This window comes from Python bivittatus, unplaced genomic scaffold (assembly GCF_059951505.1).
Source record: "Python bivittatus isolate LINGU-HERP-01145 unplaced genomic scaffold, Pbiv_v1 ctg000700_np1212, whole genome shotgun sequence".
Lineage (NCBI taxonomy): Eukaryota > Metazoa > Chordata > Lepidosauria > Squamata > Pythonidae > Python > Python bivittatus.
In genome coordinates, this window is record NW_028277098.1 from 99,759,045 (window position 1) to 99,780,297 (window position 21,253).

A 21,253-nucleotide genomic window follows, 5' to 3' on the forward strand; every position below is an offset into this window, starting at 1 on the left:
CACAGAAAGCTAGTCTGCTGCAAAGCCAGCCAGCCACAGCATCCTATTCATTGTCTGTACCACCTCTGATCCCCTGGGCGTTCTTAGAAGAAAACTGGTGGTCATTTCAGTCCTGGTGAAGCGGAGAGAGGGGGCAGAAGTGGTGGCAGAGGCCATCTATCAATATGTCTTCTGACCCAGGGGTGCTTCCACTGTGGCTGTCCGTTCCCTCTGACCCATGAATGCTTCCAGAATATGCTTTCCCAATTCCAAATATGTTCATTGATTTAGAAAGGGTGCGAGCGTGCCGGGTTTATGCACGTTTGAGTCCCCCAGTCATCTCCGCTCACCTTGGACGTCCTACCGAACTGTATTTTGGGTCCTATCCAAAACATCCACACTAGCCCCCGGAGGAAGAATTAAAAGATGAAGTGATCCGAACCGAATCAATTCAGTGCCAGACAGGCATAATCCCTGACCGAACTTGTATTTTATAGTAGCATGCTACTGTATGTACAACCACTGCCGGTTAAGACAATTTTTTCCCGAAAACAAGGATGACATGCAGAAACACTCCAACATATTCTAATACACAAACACAGTTTTCCTTAATGGACTGGGAAGATTTTATCTGGAAGGGAACTCCAGGACGGGGAGTTAGGCTAGGAATGTGTTTTCTTCAAAAGGAAATGCTCCAGATATACCGGGAAAGAAACTTTCGCTGTGAGAGGGGCAACAGCTTAAACAGGGTTTATTCAGGGGACGTTCCCACACAACTGTACAGCGGCAGAGATCTTGTCAGTTCACCCACGTCCTTCCACCAATAAACTTCTCCTTTCATTTGGTATTCCCTCTTTACAGCTATCGGCTCTTCTGCGAAATCATCTGTTGGTTAAACACGCTTTTTCCACCCTCTCATTGATTCCTATTCTGTATTTTGTGATAATTCTTCTACCGATCAGAAAGCACTATCGTTTAAAATTCCAAAGAGAAAACAAAACATCCAGAGATAAGGGGAGGGGGGGGAACCTGTTAAAACAGTACCTCATTTTAATTTCAAAAGCATTTCAACAAGATTCTGTCCTAACTCAATGAACAGTGAACTTCCCTGTAGCAGCAACGCTGCCTGTTCTCCCGCTGGTTTCTCTGCCCAGGTTTTCCAACAGACTTCAAAATTCGTAGCTTTCTAACTGGTCTGCTGGTTTTCCGATTCCATTCTTGGTCCACTTACAAAAGACAAATCCTAGTCAAGGATTCCTGCAGAATTCTGCTGAAAAGTGGGTGTTAAACCACTTGGGGTTTTCTTGTAGAAAAATAGACTGCACTCTTTAAATAGCCAGGTACTTAAGGGGAAGAAGACGATATTAGGTAGGCAAACTGAATATTAGAAAGCCAGGTCCCTAGGAGGGCCCACCAGCCAGATGCTTCTCAGGGGAATCTGGGGTAAAAAAAAAAAAACACCAGGAGAGTTTAGGCACAGGAGGCACGTCTGCCTCTCGACTAGGACTGTTAAGTTCCTGGTATCTGCACTTCAGAATTGCTAAGCTGCTATATGAAGCGTCTCCCACACAGTTCATCATCCTTGTGACCGACAGCTATCAAGGAAGAGCCCGGGGAGGCACAGCTGCAGCAAATATGCTCCCCGGCATCTTCTCTCTCTTTCATGCTCTTTGCGTGAGTGATAACCCAAGAAGACAGAGTCCAACCCAAGGTCTCCTTTGATTCCACACCTCCCAAGTTCTAGAAGGTGTTTTTGATCTTGGCTGCCACCAGGATCAGGATCTCGCCAATCTTTCTCTGCCAGTTGCTGATGTCCTTGGAGACCTCGCACCACAGCTCTCCATGGCGTGGCTCCGCATTTTCACAACGCTTCCTCACCTCTTCTTGCTGCTCCTGCATCAGGATGAAAGGAGGCACAAAACTTGGCTTAACCATTCAGGTCGCAAGAAGTCTTCAGGAGACATGCAACACAATCTGGTTAGGTTTACTCGGAAATTCAGAAGATTCCTGAAGAACCCTGGTTCTGCTAAAGATTCTTGCTTTAACAAGAGGATGTACAACTGCACCTGTGCCCGTTGAAGGTACAGCTACAAAATGGGACAAATCCACTCCCATCTACCTTCCACAAGTTATCCCACAGTGCTCGGCTGTGCCCAACCCCCTCAGAACAATCTTCAGAGCTAGGAAGAAGCACTCTAGCTAACCAAGAGTGAGTGGGTGTGCTCCAGGTCCCCTCCCTTAAATGTTGCCATCTGATGGGACCTCAAAGGCGTGCCTTCTCGGTGGCCATCCCAGTCCTTTGGAACAGCCTCCCACCGGAGATCAGAGGGACCCCTATCCTTTTAGCCTTCTGGAGGGCTGTAAAGACCTCAATCTTCTCCTAAGCATTTGGCTAGGATGGGGCGGGGGGGTGTTGAGCTGCAAGGATGATTGGTCTGGCACCTGGGAGAAGGGTACTTTTCTTTTTAACTATGTTTTATGAATTGCTGTGAGCTGCCTAGAACTTTAGGGAGGGAGCACAGACTAATGATCAGAGATCCAATCCCAGGGAGCAGTTGAGCAATAAGGAAAAGGAATCAGTGAGGGAAAAGGGATTTCAACAGCCCAAGAGCTGGGAAATAACTTGGGAGTTGCAAATGAACTCTATGGAAGATTTGGAGAATGGGGCAGTTAGGATTCTAGACCACCAACATACCCAGAATGCAGCTTTAATTATGCATATAATATCTGGGTCACAAAAATATGGATGACCGCTGGATAGAAACAAAGGGACTGAGTTTTCCATATCTCTTTGCTGTCATTTAGCTTTCATCTGGATTTTTGCAGCTCAGATGTTTGCCTTAGCTTAAGTCAACATTTTCACTTTCCTCTGGAAATCAAAAGGAATCTGAGCCTGTTCCACCATCACTAACGCTTCCCCAATCAGCAAAGTCTCTCCATAAAGTTCCCGTTTGAGTGAATCAACCATTCCCTCACCTCAGTGCCATGCTGAAGCTCAAATTTATAAAAGAAAGCCCAAGCGTCCCCCAGGTCAGAATCTATCTTCACGGTCCGATGGAACCACTCTCGAGCCTTGGTTATTTTACGTTCGCTCCAGAACAACCTGCAGAGGAGGAAGGAGGAGAAGGCAAGCTAAGGAGACCAGGAACGTCTTTCTGACCAAGACAGTCAGAATCTGGAGTAGCACAAGTCACATCCAATGGAGAAGGAAAAGTCATGGAGATGCCCCTTAGACCAGGGTTTCTCAACCTTGGCAACTTTAAGACGTCTGGACTTCAACTCCCAGAATACCCCAGCCAGCCATGCGTTCAATTGGACTCTGCTTCAATTTCAATCCAGGAATGACACCGAACAGGTATGGGCCTTCTCTGTGTCATCCTTCACCGATTCTTCTAAGCTCATTTGCTCAATACCCATCTCCCTGGTAGTACCTAATTCAACCCCTGCAGAAGCAGCCCTAAACATACAGAAAACATACATATTTTGCCCACGCTTGGCCTGTGATCAATAGGCATGATAATTTGGAAATGTCTAATTTGTTCATGTACATCAGAAAGGCTTGTTAGAAGTCCTACTGAAATGAACAGGAGCTGCCCAACTGGGATTTTGTTAACCAATGACACCGGTGAAGTTTACAACACAATTAGATCCCATGCGCTTTGCATGGGGCCGCCCTTGAAGACCACTCGAAAGCTACAACTGGTCCAGAACGCAGCGGCACGTGTAATATTGGGTATTCCTAGGTTCGGCTATGTTAAACCTCTGTGGCGCAAACTGCACTGGCTCCTTGTTTCCTTCCAGGTGCAATTCAAGGTGCTGGTATCGCCTTTAAAGCCCTACATGGCATGGGACCACCTTATTTGCGGGACCACCTCTCCCTGAGAGTATCTGCCTGTCCCAGTATATCAGATAGGATGGGCACGATCCAGGTCCCTTCCCTGAAATCTTGCCATCTAGTGGGACCTCACAAATGTGCTTTCCCAGGGCTGCCCCTACCTTATAGAACACCCTCCCCCCAATGATCCAGCAGGCCCCCACCCTTTTAGCCTTTTGGTGTTTTTTTTTAAAATGGTAATTTTAATAAAAAATAAAAACAATTACAAGAAAAAAAACTAATACAAACTAAAAAAAATAGAAAAAAAAGAAAAAAGATAGAAAGAAAAATAGGAAAGAAAAAATAAGATGATAGTAAAGAGAAAGAAAAGAAATATATAAAAAAATGACTTCCTCCTTCATCGCAAGAAGTATGAACAATTTTAGTCACTTATCACCTTCTCTCAAAATACAGCCAATGACCTCTCCTCCCCATACCCCATCCCTTTTAGCCTTTCGGAAGGCTACCAAGACCTGGCTTTTTACCCAGGAGCTGGGATGGAATGAGGATATCTGGAGCTGGTTGTGGGGCATCCCAAGGGGATGACTGAGGCACTGTGTTTTTGTTTTATGGTTTATGATTTTAGAGTTACTGGGCTTTATTGTTGTTGTGAGCCACCCAGAATTGTGTTTAAGATGGGCGGCCATATAAATCTTACAATCAATCAATCAATCAATCAATCAATCAAACAAACCCTTCCTTCCTTCTCTCCTCCTTCCTGCCTTTCCTCCCTCCCTCTTCCTCTTTCTTCCCTCCTCCCTCCCTCCTTCCTTCCTCCCTTTCCTTCCTTTCTTCCTTCCTTACCTCCCTCCATCACCTCCCTCCCTCTTCCTCTCCTTTCTTCCTCCCTCCCTCCCTCCTTCCTTCCCTCTCCCTTCCTTCCTTTCTCCCTCCCTCCCTCCCTCTCCTTCCTTCCTTCTCCCTCCCTCCCTCTCCTTCTTTCCTTCTCCCTCCCTCTTCCTCTTTTCTTCCTCCCTCCCTCCCTCCTTCCCTCTCCCTTCCTTCCTTTCTCCCTCCCTCCCCTTCCTTCCTTCTCCTTCCCTCCCCTCTTTCTTCCTTCTTTACCTCCCTCCCTCCCACTTCCTCTCCTTCCTCCCTCCCTCCAATACAGCATTGTCTTTAAACATGGAAATCTAACAAAAGCAGTGGGCATGGGCTTAATTCTGAGTGTCCAGCTTTCCCTGCCTGTTACCCATTCTGAAATTTTCCTCTTCCTTTTAAAAGAAGTCCTTCAGTCAAACAACTGCACTGCTCTTTTACGGGGACCAATTTTGCATTCCAGCACAGAGGCTCAGTCAAGACCCAGGGATTTCCATGTCTTGACACTTAATAAAAAGGCTGTCTGGCAGATCAAACTGTTCCACCGTGTATGTTTATGGCCTAGTAAACATAACTGGGGGGGGGGGCTTGTTACTGCAATAGCTGTCAAGGAAAAAAAAATGCTACTTGCAGTGTGTAGGGCTTAGTACTGGGATGTTGCTGAAAGCTCTTTACAAGGCCTAGAAGAGAACCAAGCAAAGCCCGCTTGTCAGAGCAAGAGAATCTTCATTAGAGAACGGCAGAGGCTCACTCCTGAGCTGACAATTTTACTAGGGCTGTTAAAACCTGGCTTCCTTTCCAAGGAAAAGACCCCACAATTCACCGTGACATTTTCCAAGATACTGCAATGGTTTTCCACATTCAGAAAATGGTTTCCTGTGGAATTAAGTCTGAAGGACCCACTCAGCGCCTGCAAGAGCCACAGCGAACTACCGAATTGTAGAGACACGTCTCAGGGTGCGGGTGGAGGAATGATGCCCAGGCTCCCTGGAACTTTTCTCCACTCAATCTGTCCTGGGAGGGGATCACGGAGCACATCCAGTGCTCCTCTGCTCATTAAAGTAATGGAAAGAGACCACGAGTGCTGCTCTGGTGTCAGGGAAAGTGGCGAAAGTGACTCCCTGGCAGAACCCCAAGGACCCCATCGCATTGTCCCTAATATTTCACCGTCAAAGGAGAAGGCCCAAGGAGTTCCAGGCAGGCTTAATTGCAAAAAGTCTGGTACGAGCCAAGAGAAAAATAACAAGGGTGTCTCTGAACATATGCCAGCACTTCTTGTTTTCTTCTCAGCAAAGAAAAACTTTCCCTCCCACCGAAGCTTTCGTGAACTGCCTTTTAATAAAAGGTGTTAGTCAGAAAAGGTGCCCCCAGATTCCCTCTTTCAAAATAATCTGCCCCACATTTTCCTCCCTTCCCTGCAGCATTTTCCCTTCAAAGGGCTGTCTCCTGCCTTGTTATTTTATTTCATGTTCATCAACAGAAAATGTAGAAACAAAGATAGCTTGCTATACGGCGACCAAGGGGTGTCATGCTGACTTCTCTTTTGTCTTCAGAGTAGTCAACAGCCTTTCTATCTCCCCCCGACCCCCAGCTCCACTCCTTCTGTCCCATGTTAGCATGGAGAACAAGAGACAAGTTAACTCTAACGGGTGCCGAGGAATAGCAAAGCAATAAAGGAGAGGTCTGAAATTACCCCTTGCCTCCTTCCATCTAGTGTCTGTCATTAGAATGAATCTGTGCGGAAGCTTAGGGGATGGTATTTGGGGGAACAGCTGAGGTTAGCAGCTGCTTGGTTCCTGGAAAAGCATGGGGCCAGATACAGAGAGCTAAGGAGATCAGTCAAAGCAGCTTTGTTAAGGATGGGAAGACAGAACAGAGCAATACCTGAATCTGAAAATAATGTGTCAAAGTCCGTCTGCCCCTTCAGAGCTACTGATCAGATATATGCAGCGTTTCCAAAAAGGAGAGAAAAAGGGGATGAAGAAATCCTTATAGTCCATTCGTGAGTCCCCAAAGGCTCCTCCAGGATTTCTCATTCTCAGCCGGGGGAAAATGGACTTTTTTGAAGGGTGCAGTTCTCCCCGTAAGGGTGTCTGAGACTATCCAGGGAGGGGCAGATTCTTGATCATATTGTTCATACAGAGTCTGATTTCATTTAGTGAAGTCTGCTCTGACAAACACGTTAGCATTAAGCCTAGGGATGGATTTTAAGCGTGTGCTTATTTTTATCATCTGTCCCTAACCCACAGCGCAGGTCACATTTTCTGTAGGAACTGAAACATGGAAGACTGAGCAGGCACTGGTTTGCTGGTACAAATATTAATAAGAGTACAATAGAGTAGGCTCCATTTGGTGCTTCATGTAATTTCACACAACTTCCTCGGCTCTCAGCCTTTAGCAAAACCTCCAGCAGACCTTTTTTAGAACAGTGAGGATTCTGGATAGTATATCCAATTAATATTTGCTTCGTGTATTCAGCCTCCTTAAAATAAACGGGCATCATAACTTACTTGGCCACTGCCAGGAGGACGTGGGGATCGTGTTCACACTTCTTCAGAGCATCCACGCTCTTTGTCTTCCTTTGAGGTCTGGCCTCTAAGAAGATGGCTTCCGACCACAGAATTCCTAAAAGGCGGAAGAGACAGAAGTCAGAACTGATCCAGGACTATCTCAAATTAATACTGCCAATGAAGAAGCCTTATAACCAAGAGAATTCCATGGAGGAATTTTTGACTCCAGTCACATTAGGACATACTTATTGTCAGAAAAGCTTTTAAGGGATAACGTTATCCTTTGCCAGGCTTAAAGGACCCATTCGACCATTTAAACTCCCCCAGAAGGCAAGAGAATGAAAAGGCCAGAGCTTTTGGCTCCCCTGGGGGAGGGAGGTAGAGGGGGAAGAGACGGGGGACTTTAAAAGGAATGATTTATGGCTTAATGTGCTGTCTAATCAAGTCAAGCCTGTTTATTTCTGTCATTGACCAGCAAACTTAGTATGTTGTATGAACCTAGCCACTATGGCTGGTTCAACAAACTATGGTTGAAATGACCTTTGATTTAGCCTTGTATGTGAACCTGTGCTCAGTCTAAGCAGGAGGAATAAATTGCAGATCTTCCCCAGAGGGACATCCAATTCCTTAATATCTTAACCCTCTTGAGCAGTGTTTCTCAATCTTAGCCATTTTAAGATGTGTGGACTTCAATTCCCAGAATTCCCCAGCCAGCAGATCTTGCTGACAGCTCCCTATAGGGCTGGATGAAGAGACAGCCACAGGTACAGGGCACCCCACCTTTTTCCCCTAGCTCACACCTGCAGGAGCACCTGGGTCTTTCAGATGCTCCCCCCTTAACTTGGGTTTTCTTTCTTTCTTCTGTGGCAAGGGGCCACTGGGCCTGCCGCTGCTGTGTCCCCCTTCCCCTCATTCACGCCATCCCCCCATCACCTGGGGCAGAGCCGGGAGCATGTGGGTCTCTAGTGAAAACTGACAACCTGGACCCCCTTGGTGACTGGGGCCTGGAGCTTTCAGCTTGGGGAATTCTCCTCCTCTTCCTCCTCCTCACTCCTGCCTGCCTTGAATCTGCCACACAGGCAATTTAAAAACAAGGTTCCTACACTTCTGAATCCAACCCAATGCTGTGTAGGGAATGTTTTAGGCAAGATATACTTGGCTTAGAATATTTGCAGGAAGCACCATATGTGGACTACTCTGACTGTCACAGTAGGTTAGGTCAACCTGAACATATGTACTCCCTTTACTGGTTTAATACAAGAAGTGCTTGGCACAGAAAATTGGCCCCAAGGTCTCTCCTGGCATTGGACAAGCCAATAATCATCCAAGACCACAAAGCGGAATGAGAAGAAAGCCACTGAGGTGTGGAATTTTAATTGCAGCAGACAGAGCCTCACACAAAACTCATGTATCAGTTCTCATCTCTTCAAACAAGGCCAAAGACGACCTTCCAGAGAAAGACAAATCAGGAAACTGAAACACTCCATGGGGAAGGTGTTTGATCAGCTCCTTGCAGAACAAGGACGTTTCTACAGAGGTCTGTTGCAAACTGGACATTAGTGGACCACTTAAATCCAGGAAAGACCAAGCAATTCTAAAATATGCTGAAGATCTGCTCCCCTTTTCTAGCTAAGAGATGAAAACTAGAGAGATGAATGAACAGCAGTCAGTTAAAAACTCCCTGAAGAGAATGACTATTTCTTTCATTAATCAAAGTGGGAATATTAATAGTCTGCCATGTTTTCTTCACAGGTTCTCCACAGGATACGAAACAGTCCTCATATATTGGTTCATTTGCTTTTCATGCACACAAAAATAATGGAGATATTCAAATGAAGTCCTTGATAGATTGCTCCGAGCTCTTCACATTGGTTTGTTACTCAAATTCTCATTCCAAAACATGAGTGCCTTTTCCCAACGTCAAAGCTTTTTTTCGTGGCTGAAGAACCTACTCAGGATGAATGATGAAGAATGAATTCACCAGGTTTGGATCAAAAAGCTCAGCGGCATCGTAAGACCCAACATTTATTCTGGAGCCATACTGGGGAGAACGCTGAAAAGGGGGAATCAATGCAGAAGAATAAGTGAGGGACAAGCACAGAAGATTACTAGGACAGGAGATGAAAAAAACAGACCAAGAACCATAGTAACTGGTTTCAAGCAACATGCTAGTCTAAAATGAAGTGGACTCGCTTGTGACTCAAGTATTGTGTGAACTCAGCCGTATGGGTTAAATCCATCGAGGGTGAAATAAACCCACGCCACAACTGTGTTATGAATATTCGGCTAGTATATTGCTGCATACACTTTCCAATGATATTCCAAAGAAAGTACTTCAGCCTCTTTTGTGGAGGAAAATACTGTCCAATGCCAAGAAATGCCCGGCTTACTAGATACTCTCACTGTTTCGGGCCCCACTGTTCCTTGACTCAAGTTCTCCCTTTCTGGCATGGGGCTTTCAATCTGTGATCCCTCCCAGGTCAATCAACAGCCTCTGCTGTGAGCCGCCCAAAGCCATATATTTGAGATGGGCTGGCTGTACAAACTGAAGTAATAAATAAATAAAGCAATACACTGTTCAATAGCTTCCAAGTCAATGCTTTCCATGTCCTATGTAGCAGCCAACCTTCTCCATAGAAGGATTCGCGTTCCCAGATTGTGCAAGACCTATTTAAATATCGAAGCACAGGAAGTAAGAGTTGAAGGTCATCATGTCCGACTCCCCGCCCTGTGCCGGAATCCAGGAAATATTCCAAAAACCCGCTCATATCACAGCTTTTGTTCGGCAAGGAAAGGGTCATAAGTACAAGGGGCAATCAGATAAGGAGGTCTCTTACTGAAACTAATGATAGTGATTGCTGGCTTCCTGGACATGCAATGCTTATCTTAAAAAAAGAAAACAAATTAAATTGTAAGTTGAGCAAAGTGCAAAACCAGAATTATGCTTTTCCTACCTGAATTGGGACACTCTTGCAATGCTTTCGCCATCAAAGTATTTGCAATGTTCTTCAGCCCAGCTCTGTACTCTAACCGCACTGATTCCAGCCTACAGAAAGATGGAGCACCAGGTTTTAGTTATGAAAGCTGGAAGAGAGTTCTGGAAAGGCTTCCCACAAACCGTCACAGGATTTCCTCCTTACCACAAATCTTGGTTCTTGGGATTCTTCAGACGAGATTTCTCCAAGATGGCTCTGGCCCGGGTGAGCTGACCGACCTTCTCTTCCAGCCTGGACAACAGCAACCAAAGAGGGATCGAACCAGGGCATTTCTTCAGCTGTTGGGGAGCGGAGGGAGAGAAAATGTTGTGAGAGAGAAACATCGAGGACAGTCTCCGCTGCTGCAGGGGAGATCCTCTTTTCCACTGTCATGGGATGAAAGGACAAAAATCCCACTGTCCCTGGATCGCTCACTGATGGCTCAGAAGGGTGCATTTCCAGAGTTCATGATTTAGTGATCAGGCTCTTCAAATAGCTAATCTGATAAATTTTCAAGTTTCTAGGTTTGTCGTTAATTTCTGTGGAAGAGAAATGCTGAGGGATTGCACAAGAATACTGGGAAAATATTTGTGATACGTGGTCCATTTCTGGCCCATATCTGCAAGGGTCCAAAACAGCCTAGGCTAGAAGCTGGACCTTTGCCATTTCCTTTAGACCAGGGTTCCTCAATCTTGGTGACTTGAAGATGTGTGGACTTCAACTCCCAGAATTCTGGGAGTTGAAGTCCACACATCTTCAAGTCACCAAGGTTGAGGAATGCTGCTTTAGACTTCCCAAAGGGGTCTAGATTGCAGAGTCATATACATATTATAAACACATTCTGAGAGAGCCCATGATCTTCCCAGAAAACTACAGAGGAACCGGCCTTACCCCCTGATTATATGCATCTCGGGCTTTTTCAATCAGCTCCTCCTGTTCCTCTATCTGTCCTTTCATCATCCATAGCTTGGGGAAGTCTTCATAGTGCTTCAGGGCTTCCTCACAGAGCTCTTGAGCTGCGGCAATGTTTCCAAGCACCCATTCGAGTTTGACAGACTTCATGAAGACCTGGAAAGACGCAGGGAACCTTCACCTTTCACCCTAATCCAAGGGAACCCCCATCTTCTAAGACGTTTTAGGTCCACGCACACTCACCAGAAGTTTTGAGGACTACCACAATTGCCAGATGCACCTGTTCTGCACTTAAAAATCTACTCAATTACACTGAATGTAATACCGTAGCAGCTTATTTCAAGTTGTTCGTAAGCTACTTCTAGCTCTTAGGAAGGAAAAAAATGGGGATACTGTAAACTATATAATCCGATGTGTATTTTGTTACCTATTTAGCAATGTTTTAAAGAAAAAAAAACATGAGAGAAATTGGACTACAGACTTTTGAAATAATGAAGTAATAGTAGTAGTTATAGCCTGTAAGCCAAATTGGTATAGTGGTTAAGGTGCCATGTCAGCCTAGAAACTGGGAGACTGTGAGTTCTAGTCCCACCATAGGCACAAAGCCAGCTGGGTGACCTTGGGCCAGTCCCTTTCTCTCAGCCCTAAGAAGGCGGCAGTGACAAGCCACTTCCAAAATCTTGCCAGGAAAACTTCAAGGACTTGTCCAGACAGTTGCCAGGAGTCAACCCTGACTCAAAGGCACAACAACAACAAAGTTATAGCACTAAGCACAACAATTAAAACAGTATGTGGAGGACATATATTGAAGTGGGTGAAAAGTATACACAAGAGCATTTAACCAATGAGAGAATCTACGAAATGGCCCTATCATCCTCGGGTGACTTTCCACTGGCACACTTTAATGGTATCAAGAAGATCAATTCATTTTCAAGCGACACAAAGAGACTGCACTCTCTCACAAAACATTCTGAAGATGCACGACAACAGCAACTTAGCAAAGATCTACTGCAGGCCCTTACCCTCTTCAGTCACGCAGCACAGGTCACTCTAACCGGTTTGAAGCAGTGGCTCTTTTTAGCCCACCGCTATGCCTCTAGCTGACCCACTGCACAGCAGCACTCACCATGACTACAAGTACGTTTGAAGTGGGAAATGTGTTTTGTTTCAAGTGTGGATTAAACAGCCCCACTCAAAAGCATCTGAGTTGGCAGTTTTCCATCAGAATTAAAAAGCAAAGGGTCTTGAGCATTTTATTCTGACCCTGAAATACAACTATTGAAGCAGACATGTTCAGTTTTGAGCTTGGACCCACAAAGTCTATTTCAACATTGTCTTCTATGACCAGAACACTCAAAATGCTGCTACTCAAAACAGCCAAATTTATTCCAAGGTCAAACAAAATGTTCTAACCTTAATACAAAACTCTTAAAATATATGTTTTGTTTTGGGCTTGAATGTTAAACACAACCCTGACATGAGACATAAATACACTAGGATCTTTAAACAGCAGGATGGGCTCTCTTCTCTTCTCTAACTGTAATTATTTCATTCAGATGTGGGAACATCCACCCCCGAGTGGTAGAGAACAAATTTTCTGGGTCGAAGGGCACATTCAGCTCAGCAGATGAGCTAAGACACCTTTATGTACCCAGTGAAAGTAATTGCAGCTAATTTAATAGAACTGCGTCCTCCAAGCAGAGTGGGGCTTACTCGAGCTGTTGGGGCGCTGCTACGGGCCTTGGCCAACAACCGCCTTGCTCTTTCGTATTCGTTGTTTTCGGATTCCAACTTCACGGCAGCCAGCCAAATCTCTTCACTGTTGGGATTGGCCTGAAAAACAGTCACACACACAGACAGGAAAGGGGCATCAGAAAATTCCAAGTCCCGCTTCGTCAATTGTACGTATCAGGCCGAACCCTCCTCTTCTACTGTTCTGTTATTAGGCATGCTTTGTGCTAGCTAAGCATGGATCATGAAGGCTGGGGAAAACTGAAGATCCAGATCCTAATTTAATCATCAGGGGTTGGCGACAGGCTCCCCAACTGATCATTTGGAGCCCTGGGTCCTGCTCAGTGGTTCAGCTTCTGCCTGCACCAACAGGACCCCTGTTGGGTGAAGACAGCCTGGAAAAAGTGCCTCCATTAAACTCTGCAGAGCTAAAGCACTTAGTGGGAACAGCACAGAGCAGGACAGACCAACAGCCTGACTCATATAAGGAAACTGCCTATGTTCCTGGACAACAAACCACATGGGCTATGTGCTTGCTTGTTTACTTCTGTGTCATTGTGGATATAGGGATATTCAAATCATTGAACCGGGTGTGATAAATGGAATCTGGTCCAGAGCTGGACCCAACACCTGCTTGGATGGACAGCTGAGCTTAATGGAGCAGGATGCCCAAGCCTCACCCAGTTCAGGACTGTGGATTTTTTTTTTTTTTTTTTGGTCTGTGCAAGGCACATGGCCCAACAGCTGAAACAGCTGTAGTTTCACAGATCACACTGGCTGAGCTGGTCATCTGGACCAGACCCACAAGCCATTGGTTCTCTACCTCATCTCTAAGTAACAGCTGGCAAAAGATAAAACAGGCCTCTCTAAGGACAAAAAGGAAATTGTGGAGAGAGAGACGTCCTTCAGCGGGTGCTCCAAAGAATCGGGATGTTAATTTCAAAGAGGGTGGGGGAAAAAAGGTACCCATCATGCAAAATACCACACTGTGCAACGTCCCAAGTATTGCAAGCAACCCAGCACTTCTCTTAGCGTTCGAGCACGGGTGATTTCTGCAACTGGAGAAGAGCCAGAAAGGACCACAACAGATCCTAAACCATTTCGATGGATCAGTAGATTATATTCTAAACTTTGTCGTGGGTGAGGCTATTTTATCACTGCAGAAAGACAACAGAACCTCAAGGATCTCATGTTCTTGGAGCATTTTTCCTTTCATTCTCCCATGTTTTTATTTGTTTTTCCCCCTGTTGGTCTATGTCATGTCCTTTCATCTCTCTCTCTTTTTTTTTTAATCAACCTGGAAGCTTTTAGCACAGATCGCCTGAAACACTTCTAAATAAATCCAAAATACCGTAAGCCCTCTGTTCCAAAGCAGTCACTGCAGAAGGGAAGGACCCCATGAAAGCTGGGCAAGCTCACCTGGAAAGCCAACGCCAGAATGCTCCTGGCAGCAGGGACATCTCCAGCCAGCCACTTGGACTTTGCCCCCATGAGCCACAAGACTTCAGCTTTGGGGCAGTGAGCAACAGCTCTTTGCAAGAGAGCTTCCAGAGATTCCCTGAAAGGACACAAGAGCCCAAGGAAGTCACAGTCTGCGCATCTAACTTGCTGACAGGCAGGATAAGCAACACTTGCCCTCCTGGGGTCCAGAACCCAAACCCATCAGAAGCAGGAAATCCTGCGCTACTCCTATTCTGCTGTCCACCTCTCAAATGATATATTCAGTTTCGGTAAAGCTCTCTTCAAAATGGTTCCTAAATAATTGGAAAAGGAGACAGTCTAAGGGGCCCATTTTCATTCACATGAGCCAAAGGTGTTCCAAGAGCCATCTTCTATTGATTACACTATGGCTGCGCTCACACAACATGCTTAACGAAGCTAGGTAAAGTCCTAACAGCTGCATTTTTAGCTTGGGAACCGTTAACCTTGGTTAAGTTTTCTGTGGCTGGGTACGTTGTCCAAATCCAGCCTGTTTGGTTGGTTCATAATTCAATGTACTGTGTGAACCTCCAAATGAGTTAATTACATCATCAGGTTAAATATACTCCCCAAGCAGAGACCATGGATCAGAGCGAGAAAGATCTCAGGTCCTACACCTCACAGATTACTAGAAGGATGGAAATCGTTTAGCAACAATTGTGATTTTAAATTAAAGAGGCAATATACAATTTTTAAAAGGTACTCCACAGGCATCCCTCAGAGGCCCTGTCATGTTAGTAATCTTGTGGCTCACAATCAAAAGAGATCATTCCCATCCAGGGGGGCCAAGAAACTGACAGCGGAAAAAGCCTCAGGGGCTTCGCATCAAGAGGCCGTAATCTGCCAACTGTCTTTCTATGTATTAAAAACAGAGCTGTAGGAAAAGCACCTTGTATCTGTTCCCCTCCAGCTACAACAAATGAAGCTAAACCATCATAGGAACAATCACCACAACCTGTTTCCAGCAGAATCTTTGCAAAACAGCACAAGGGGATGTACCTTGTTCCGTGATTCTTTTCAAAATAGGCTGCTCGCAACCAGACACTCTTCTTGCTGGGGAATACTTGCAGGGCATAAGCGTAAATTGCCCGGGCGCACTCCAAGGCATTGTGAGCCACACACTGGAAAAAAGGAACATGGGTGAAACAAACTATTTTTAGTTACCTATCATAATCTTAGGTGTAGATTCAAGAACATTCTTTTTGCAGACCACTATGTCAGAAGCCATTCTACTTTATGCAAATGTTTCCATAAACCCCATCTAAAATTTTTATGGTGCATTAACATTTACTTTTTAAATGTAGAGCAGTGTTCCTCTACATTTAGCAACTTTTAAGACGTGTGGACTTCAACCCCAGCATGCTGAGAAACGCTGATGTAGAGCGACAAAGCCCAACTTCCATCCCATGCTTCTGAGGATTGTTGGTCCAATTGTGACTTACACAAAAATCAGGCTATGCAAATTTTACAAAACAGAACAGTTACGTTCATCAGTAATGCCCTCCTATTCTTTGAAGCAAATATTCACGTAGCGTGCTACGCCCAGATGACACACAAAAACCCCCCCGCCATGTGCCGTAATATGCAGTGCCCAAAGAAATGAACCATGGTATGGTTATTACGATGGCCCGTCCCATGCAAGCTAATGGTTGGATTCCTCAACATGCGGAACCACAAAGAACCCATTCAGCACGTTGTGCCAAACTAGCCATTATGTATGAAATACTGACTTACAAAACCACCAAATACACCCAATTTAAATTGCAGTTCAGAGTTTTTGCTTACATCAGAAGATGACTAGAATCAATTTTTAGAGGTAGCCCCTGTCCTAAAAGTAGGCAGAGGTGCCAACTGATAAAAGCGATCAAATAAAAAATGGGAAACATGTGTGATGTCAGACAGGCTGCAACGTCCCACCTCTAACTTTGCCAATTGGGCTCATCATCAGCGTCACGCCTGAGGTCTGTACTTACACTGTCAGCATCTTCCATCCAGGTGTGTTTCCGGTCTTCCTCTTCAATCCCAATTCCAATCACTGCTCTCATGATCGCCTGGCAGGTGGCCACACTTCCAGCTTTGTCGCATTCTTCAGCATCCTGGAAGAATTTATTTTCACATTTTCAGCTGGGGCAAGGAAGTGGCAATTCCCCCCAAAGTGGAAGCTTCGTCATAAACTGGCAATGCCCGTAACTGAACTGGCTGTTCTGCCCCCTGACCACCGCACTTTCACCCAGGCAGAGGTGAGAGGCCATAGTATCTTAGAAGAGTACATGTTCAGGCTAAGTATCTTTCATTTCCAATGAAAAAAACAGTAGTAGTAATGCTTTTATCTGTAAAAATTCGCATGGCACATTAAAGCAATTAACAAAACTGACAGATACATGAGCTTCATTAGTTCACAGAAAAACAAGTGTAACATCGTGATTAAATATTTAACTACAACTGAAAGAACCAGACAAACACAATCTCTCCTCTTCTGTTGCGTGCTTTGCATCCCATCTATCTTAGTCCCTGAACACCCCGGCCATCCCTCCCATCTCTTTCTGGTAGATTCCAGAAGAGCAGCTGTTTCAAATCAAATCAAATCAAATCAAATCTTTATTACGGACCAGCATAACTGCTTCAATCCATAGCTTCTAAAATATTCATATTATTTCTTGTAGCCCAAGCTTCCATAGAATTGTTATGAAATGCACTGGGAGCCATGAGACATTTTCCAATAGATTTTCCACATCTGTTTATTTTATTCCAGATCGTATTGTAGCACCTGCCCTGAACACATACTGTACAATGGTCTAAAACAACCATTCCCAGCTTGGCGCCTTGAGTAGTTTGGGAGACAGTCTCAAAAAGCCTGGAAGACATCCGATTAGAAACAAAGCCAGACTTTCAAAGAGAAACGCCCACAAAGTACCTGGATCCACTGCTCCCGGTTTATTTCCACCCCGTTAGCCCGTAACGAGGTGATGGCTCGGTCAATGATCTTCTCCACCATTTGAGTATTCCCGTTAGCCTCCTCAAGCTTGGCAGCCGTAATCCAGATGTGCCTGTCAGTTGGAATGTTCTCACGGGCTTTGTTTAAGACCTTACGAGCATTTTCGTAGGTTTCGAGTCTTGCCAGGGCAAGCCACAGCTGGAACAAATGAACCGGAAAAGTTGACGTGAAGGCTATCGAGCTGCAAGTGACGTTTCCTTCTAGATCAGGTTTTTCAAACTTTTTCAAACATGCTGGCTGGGGAATTCTGGGAGCTGAAGTCCATTCATCTTAAAGTTGCCAAGTTTGAAAAACACTGTCCTAGACCAATGTTTCTCAACCTTGCTAACTTTTAAGATGTGTGGACTTCAATTCCCAGAATCTTCCAGCCAGCATGGCTGGCTGGGGAATTCTGGGAGTTGAAGTCCACTCATCTTAAAGTTGCCAAGTTTGAAAAACACTGTTCTAGATCAAATCCTGGTGATTATTGGACAGACCCATGTTGCTTACTTGGCAACAGTATGAACTTTCCTAATTAGCTTACCACTTTGGGATTTCCTGGAGCTTAATTTAGATAAATCCAGTGGTCTCCTATCCAAGTGCAATCAACATGTGACCTTGCTTAGCTTTTTCAAGATCAGCCAGATGCTGCCACCTGCTCTGACTACAGAAGTAACTACCATACAAATGTATACACTGGATTCTCCCATTTCTTTTCGTTTGCAACCAACAAAAAGTGAGATCGTAAGAACTGAACTGAAAAAGAAAATACAGACATGCAAAGTGATAAAACGACCCAAAAGCGCTTTCAGAAATCCCCAAAGCTATTTGTACTTCAACTAGCCAAATCTTTTCACTAATTCTAAGAAAATCTCATATAGACTGCACAGCTGTCCTGAGAATATCTTTCTCAGAAGATGGGATAGGAGAAAAAGGAAGAGCATATATCTGTATGTTGCTACTTTCTGTCCCATAGTCAGAGCATGTTAGTCCGTTTCAAATCTGATCAGAGTTCATTTATTGTTGTCTCAATAGTGAGGCCAACATTGAGTGTCAGTGGCAATGGGTGCAAATGTTGGAAGACCTGTAAGACCAGGTTAGGGGCAGATAGTCATGGAGGAAATCTATCTATGTGGTCGCTAGGAGTCAAAAGTGACTTGATGGCACAGAATCAGTCAATCAATAGTGAGGCCTGCAGGGAAACGCAGAGTTTGCACCAGAAAGGAAAAGCTTTGAGGGAAAGCAAGGCAGACGTTGGTCCAACAGCCTGCTCCAACATGATTAAACATAGTTAAATGACTGGCAGGATAAACCCAATCCTAGTCCAATGTGGATTTGACACATACTCTTGCAACATCTCACAGTTCATCTTTCATTTAAGTGTTTTCAAAAGATTGTAACAAAGTGAGTGCATGAAGAAAAAAACCTGATTCTCCCCATCCCACACTACTGCATCTCAAAAGATCTGTAAGTTATTAGTAAATGCTAGTTTAGTACTAAGCGTACTAGCATAGAAATTAGGTCCAAGCAGAAACAGTAATTTCATCCTTATATTAGGGTCAAAACTTAGGGAAATGGGAGAGTGCCATTTAGCCATAATAGTATTAGATTTTATTATTATCAGATTTTTATCCCACCTTTTTATATATGGCCAACTCAAGGCAGCAAACACATCTAATACTCCTGCCTCCTACTTTCCCCACAGCAACAACCCTGTGAGGTGGGCTGGGCTGAGGGAGAGGGACTGGCCCAAAGTCACCCAGCCGGCTTTCACTCATAAGGGAGGCCTAGAACTCACTGTCTCCTGGTTTCTAGGCCGGCACCTTCACCCCTACACCGAACCGGTTCTCATATGGCATCAAAGGCCATCGCTCTTCAAGATGAGCTCGAGAAGAAAAACAAGCTGTCATAAATTGGGGAAATGTCCTTCTGCTTTCTGATATGTTCTTCCCTCCCTGGCATCCTAATTTAAAACTTTCAGCTCAGTGATAAGCTTTGTCTGGGACAGCCCCGCATACAGAAACGATCCGCCAACTTACTTCCACGCTGGTGGGGCAGCATTCCACCGCCCGGCTCAGCATTATCCTGGCATCCTCGGGTTCTTCCAATTCAACAGCCGCCTTCCATAGGCGGACTGAATTTGGAACGTGCTCCAGTGCTAGGAAAGAGAAATGGAAAAAAAAAAAAAACAGCCATGCTTTCTTTACCCAGGACAGAACCATATCCAAGCTGCCGGGTCTAATGCAATTTGCAAATTTAATAGAAAGGGAAATCTTTGAAGCATACCATGTAAAGGACTCACAAATGCAATGCAGCTGCTACATTTTAGAAATGGAGAAAGGCTGCAGTCAAGAACACACTTGACTTCTGCAATTTAAAGAACTGAGGGCTGGCCCCGGGGAGAAGGGATTATATATCCAACCTTCCAACTATCATTTTGTTTCTATCAATTCTGTACTTAATGCACTTCCTAAAATTACGCTCCAGTTCTCTTATCAGGAAAACTCTTGTCAGAAGCATCAATTTTCACAGTGGATTTCTGTGATTTCAAAAAGGCTGACTCAGTTGCTCATCTCGGCCCCTGTGTGAACTGACATTTTATGAATAAGACATAACCCCACTTAATTCTTTCCTGCCACTCAGAACTACTGACCGATAACATCTCTCTATTTTAAAAAACATTCCTTGCTTCCTTTTAACATCCTGCCTGAGGAAGAGGGCTCTAAAATCTGAAAAGTTCAACAAAACATCTTGGCTGGCTCTGACAAAAGTATTAGTTTTCTCTACTGGGCCAAAAAACTCTGATTGTTTTGCTTTCAAAAAGGCTTGGGGAGAGTTTAAAGGACATTTTTCCAAAAAAGTAATCCGTACAGTGCCCCCAAAACAGATTGTTTTGGAAAATATGTTTTAAAATACTGAAAGACTAGCTTTAATAAAATGAAAGGGCTCGGCACAAAAATTTTCTTCTTCAGTAACCTAACAGAGTTTTCTCCACAATCTCTGAAGAAACTGACTTTCACGTGGCCGACGGTTCAGCGGTTCGAGTCCAGCCTTCGCGTTAAACAGGGTGAGCTCCTGTTTCCTCCCCAGTTCCTGTCAACCCAACAGGTCGAAAACTCACGTGAGTAGATAAATGGGTACTCTCACTCCAGTGGGAGGAAAAATGCTGGTGGCACCTTGCAAAAAGGAGTTGGGACCAGTTGCTGGTAAGCACGAAAAACCGCATGCGCCCGAAAAGGGCGCGAAGCAACGGAAACCCCGCCTCCTGTGCTCGCCAGCTGGGCTCTGCTCTAGGAAGGAGGCTCTGGCAAACCACTTCCGAAAAACAATTGCCTTGAAAACTGCAAGGACTCATCCAAGCAGTCACTGCAGGGTCAGCAATGACTGAGCACAGACAAAAAAAAAAAAAAATTGTGTCCAAACTCTTGGAATCATATTGTAGATTGGACAAGGATTCTTCTAGCACAGTGTTTCTCAACCTTGGCCACTTGAAGATGTGTGGACTTCAACTCCCAGAATTCCCCAGCCAGCCATGCTGGCTGGGGAATTCTGGGAGTTGAAGTCCACATATCTTAAAGTCGCCAAGGTTGAGAAATACTGTTCTAACAGCTGCTGCCAACCTCCCTCCACTCACTCATCTACAGAGGAGGAGGATGGAATGGAATGGACTTATGAAGGCCAGGCTCAGGGAGATAAACGTGTTCTTAGCCCCCAACAGGAGCGTGGGAAGTTCAAGATGATGAGGCTGGCACCTCCCTAAGGAATTCACGGTGTTGTGGCTGGCTGGCTGGCTTGGGAACTAGGGTTCAGTCTGGGGAGATTTCTGTCTTGAGGTGGAAGCTAATAAACGCAACAGAACTGTATTTGCATTGTCTCTCGGAGTTCTTTGGGCTGAACCTGACAGAACCACACCAAGGATACAAACAACATAGCACAACAACACTTCCAGTCCACCAACATCCTTCTTGCAGTCTGCAGACCCCCACCCCCCCCATGGGTG

The 21,253-nt window shown here is 45.0% G+C and overlaps 1 protein-coding gene across 1 annotated transcript in view; it reads right to left on the bottom strand.

Moving 5' to 3' along the window:
* Positions 1-713: 713 nt before the first annotated feature.
* The window catches only part of PRPF6 (pre-mRNA processing factor 6), a 34,212-nt gene continuing 13,672 nt past the window's right edge, over positions 714-21,253 (bottom strand). Inside the window, exons 10-21 of the mRNA XM_088128497.1 lie at positions 19,293-19,411; positions 17,194-17,412; positions 16,253-16,375; positions 15,279-15,400; positions 14,220-14,358; positions 12,783-12,902; positions 11,049-11,225; positions 10,323-10,456; positions 10,137-10,228; positions 7,183-7,297; positions 2,956-3,082; positions 714-1,872 (exon numbers count right to left, since the gene is read on the bottom strand). Of these exons, the coding sequence (XP_087984623.1) occupies positions 1,720-1,872; positions 2,956-3,082; positions 7,183-7,297; positions 10,137-10,228; positions 10,323-10,456; positions 11,049-11,225; positions 12,783-12,902; positions 14,220-14,358; positions 15,279-15,400; positions 16,253-16,375; positions 17,194-17,412; positions 19,293-19,411 (1,640 nt within the window). The 3' untranslated portion in view covers positions 714-1,719. The remainder of the gene's footprint in view (positions 1,873-2,955; positions 3,083-7,182; positions 7,298-10,136; positions 10,229-10,322; positions 10,457-11,048; positions 11,226-12,782; positions 12,903-14,219; positions 14,359-15,278; positions 15,401-16,252; positions 16,376-17,193; positions 17,413-19,292; positions 19,412-21,253) is intronic.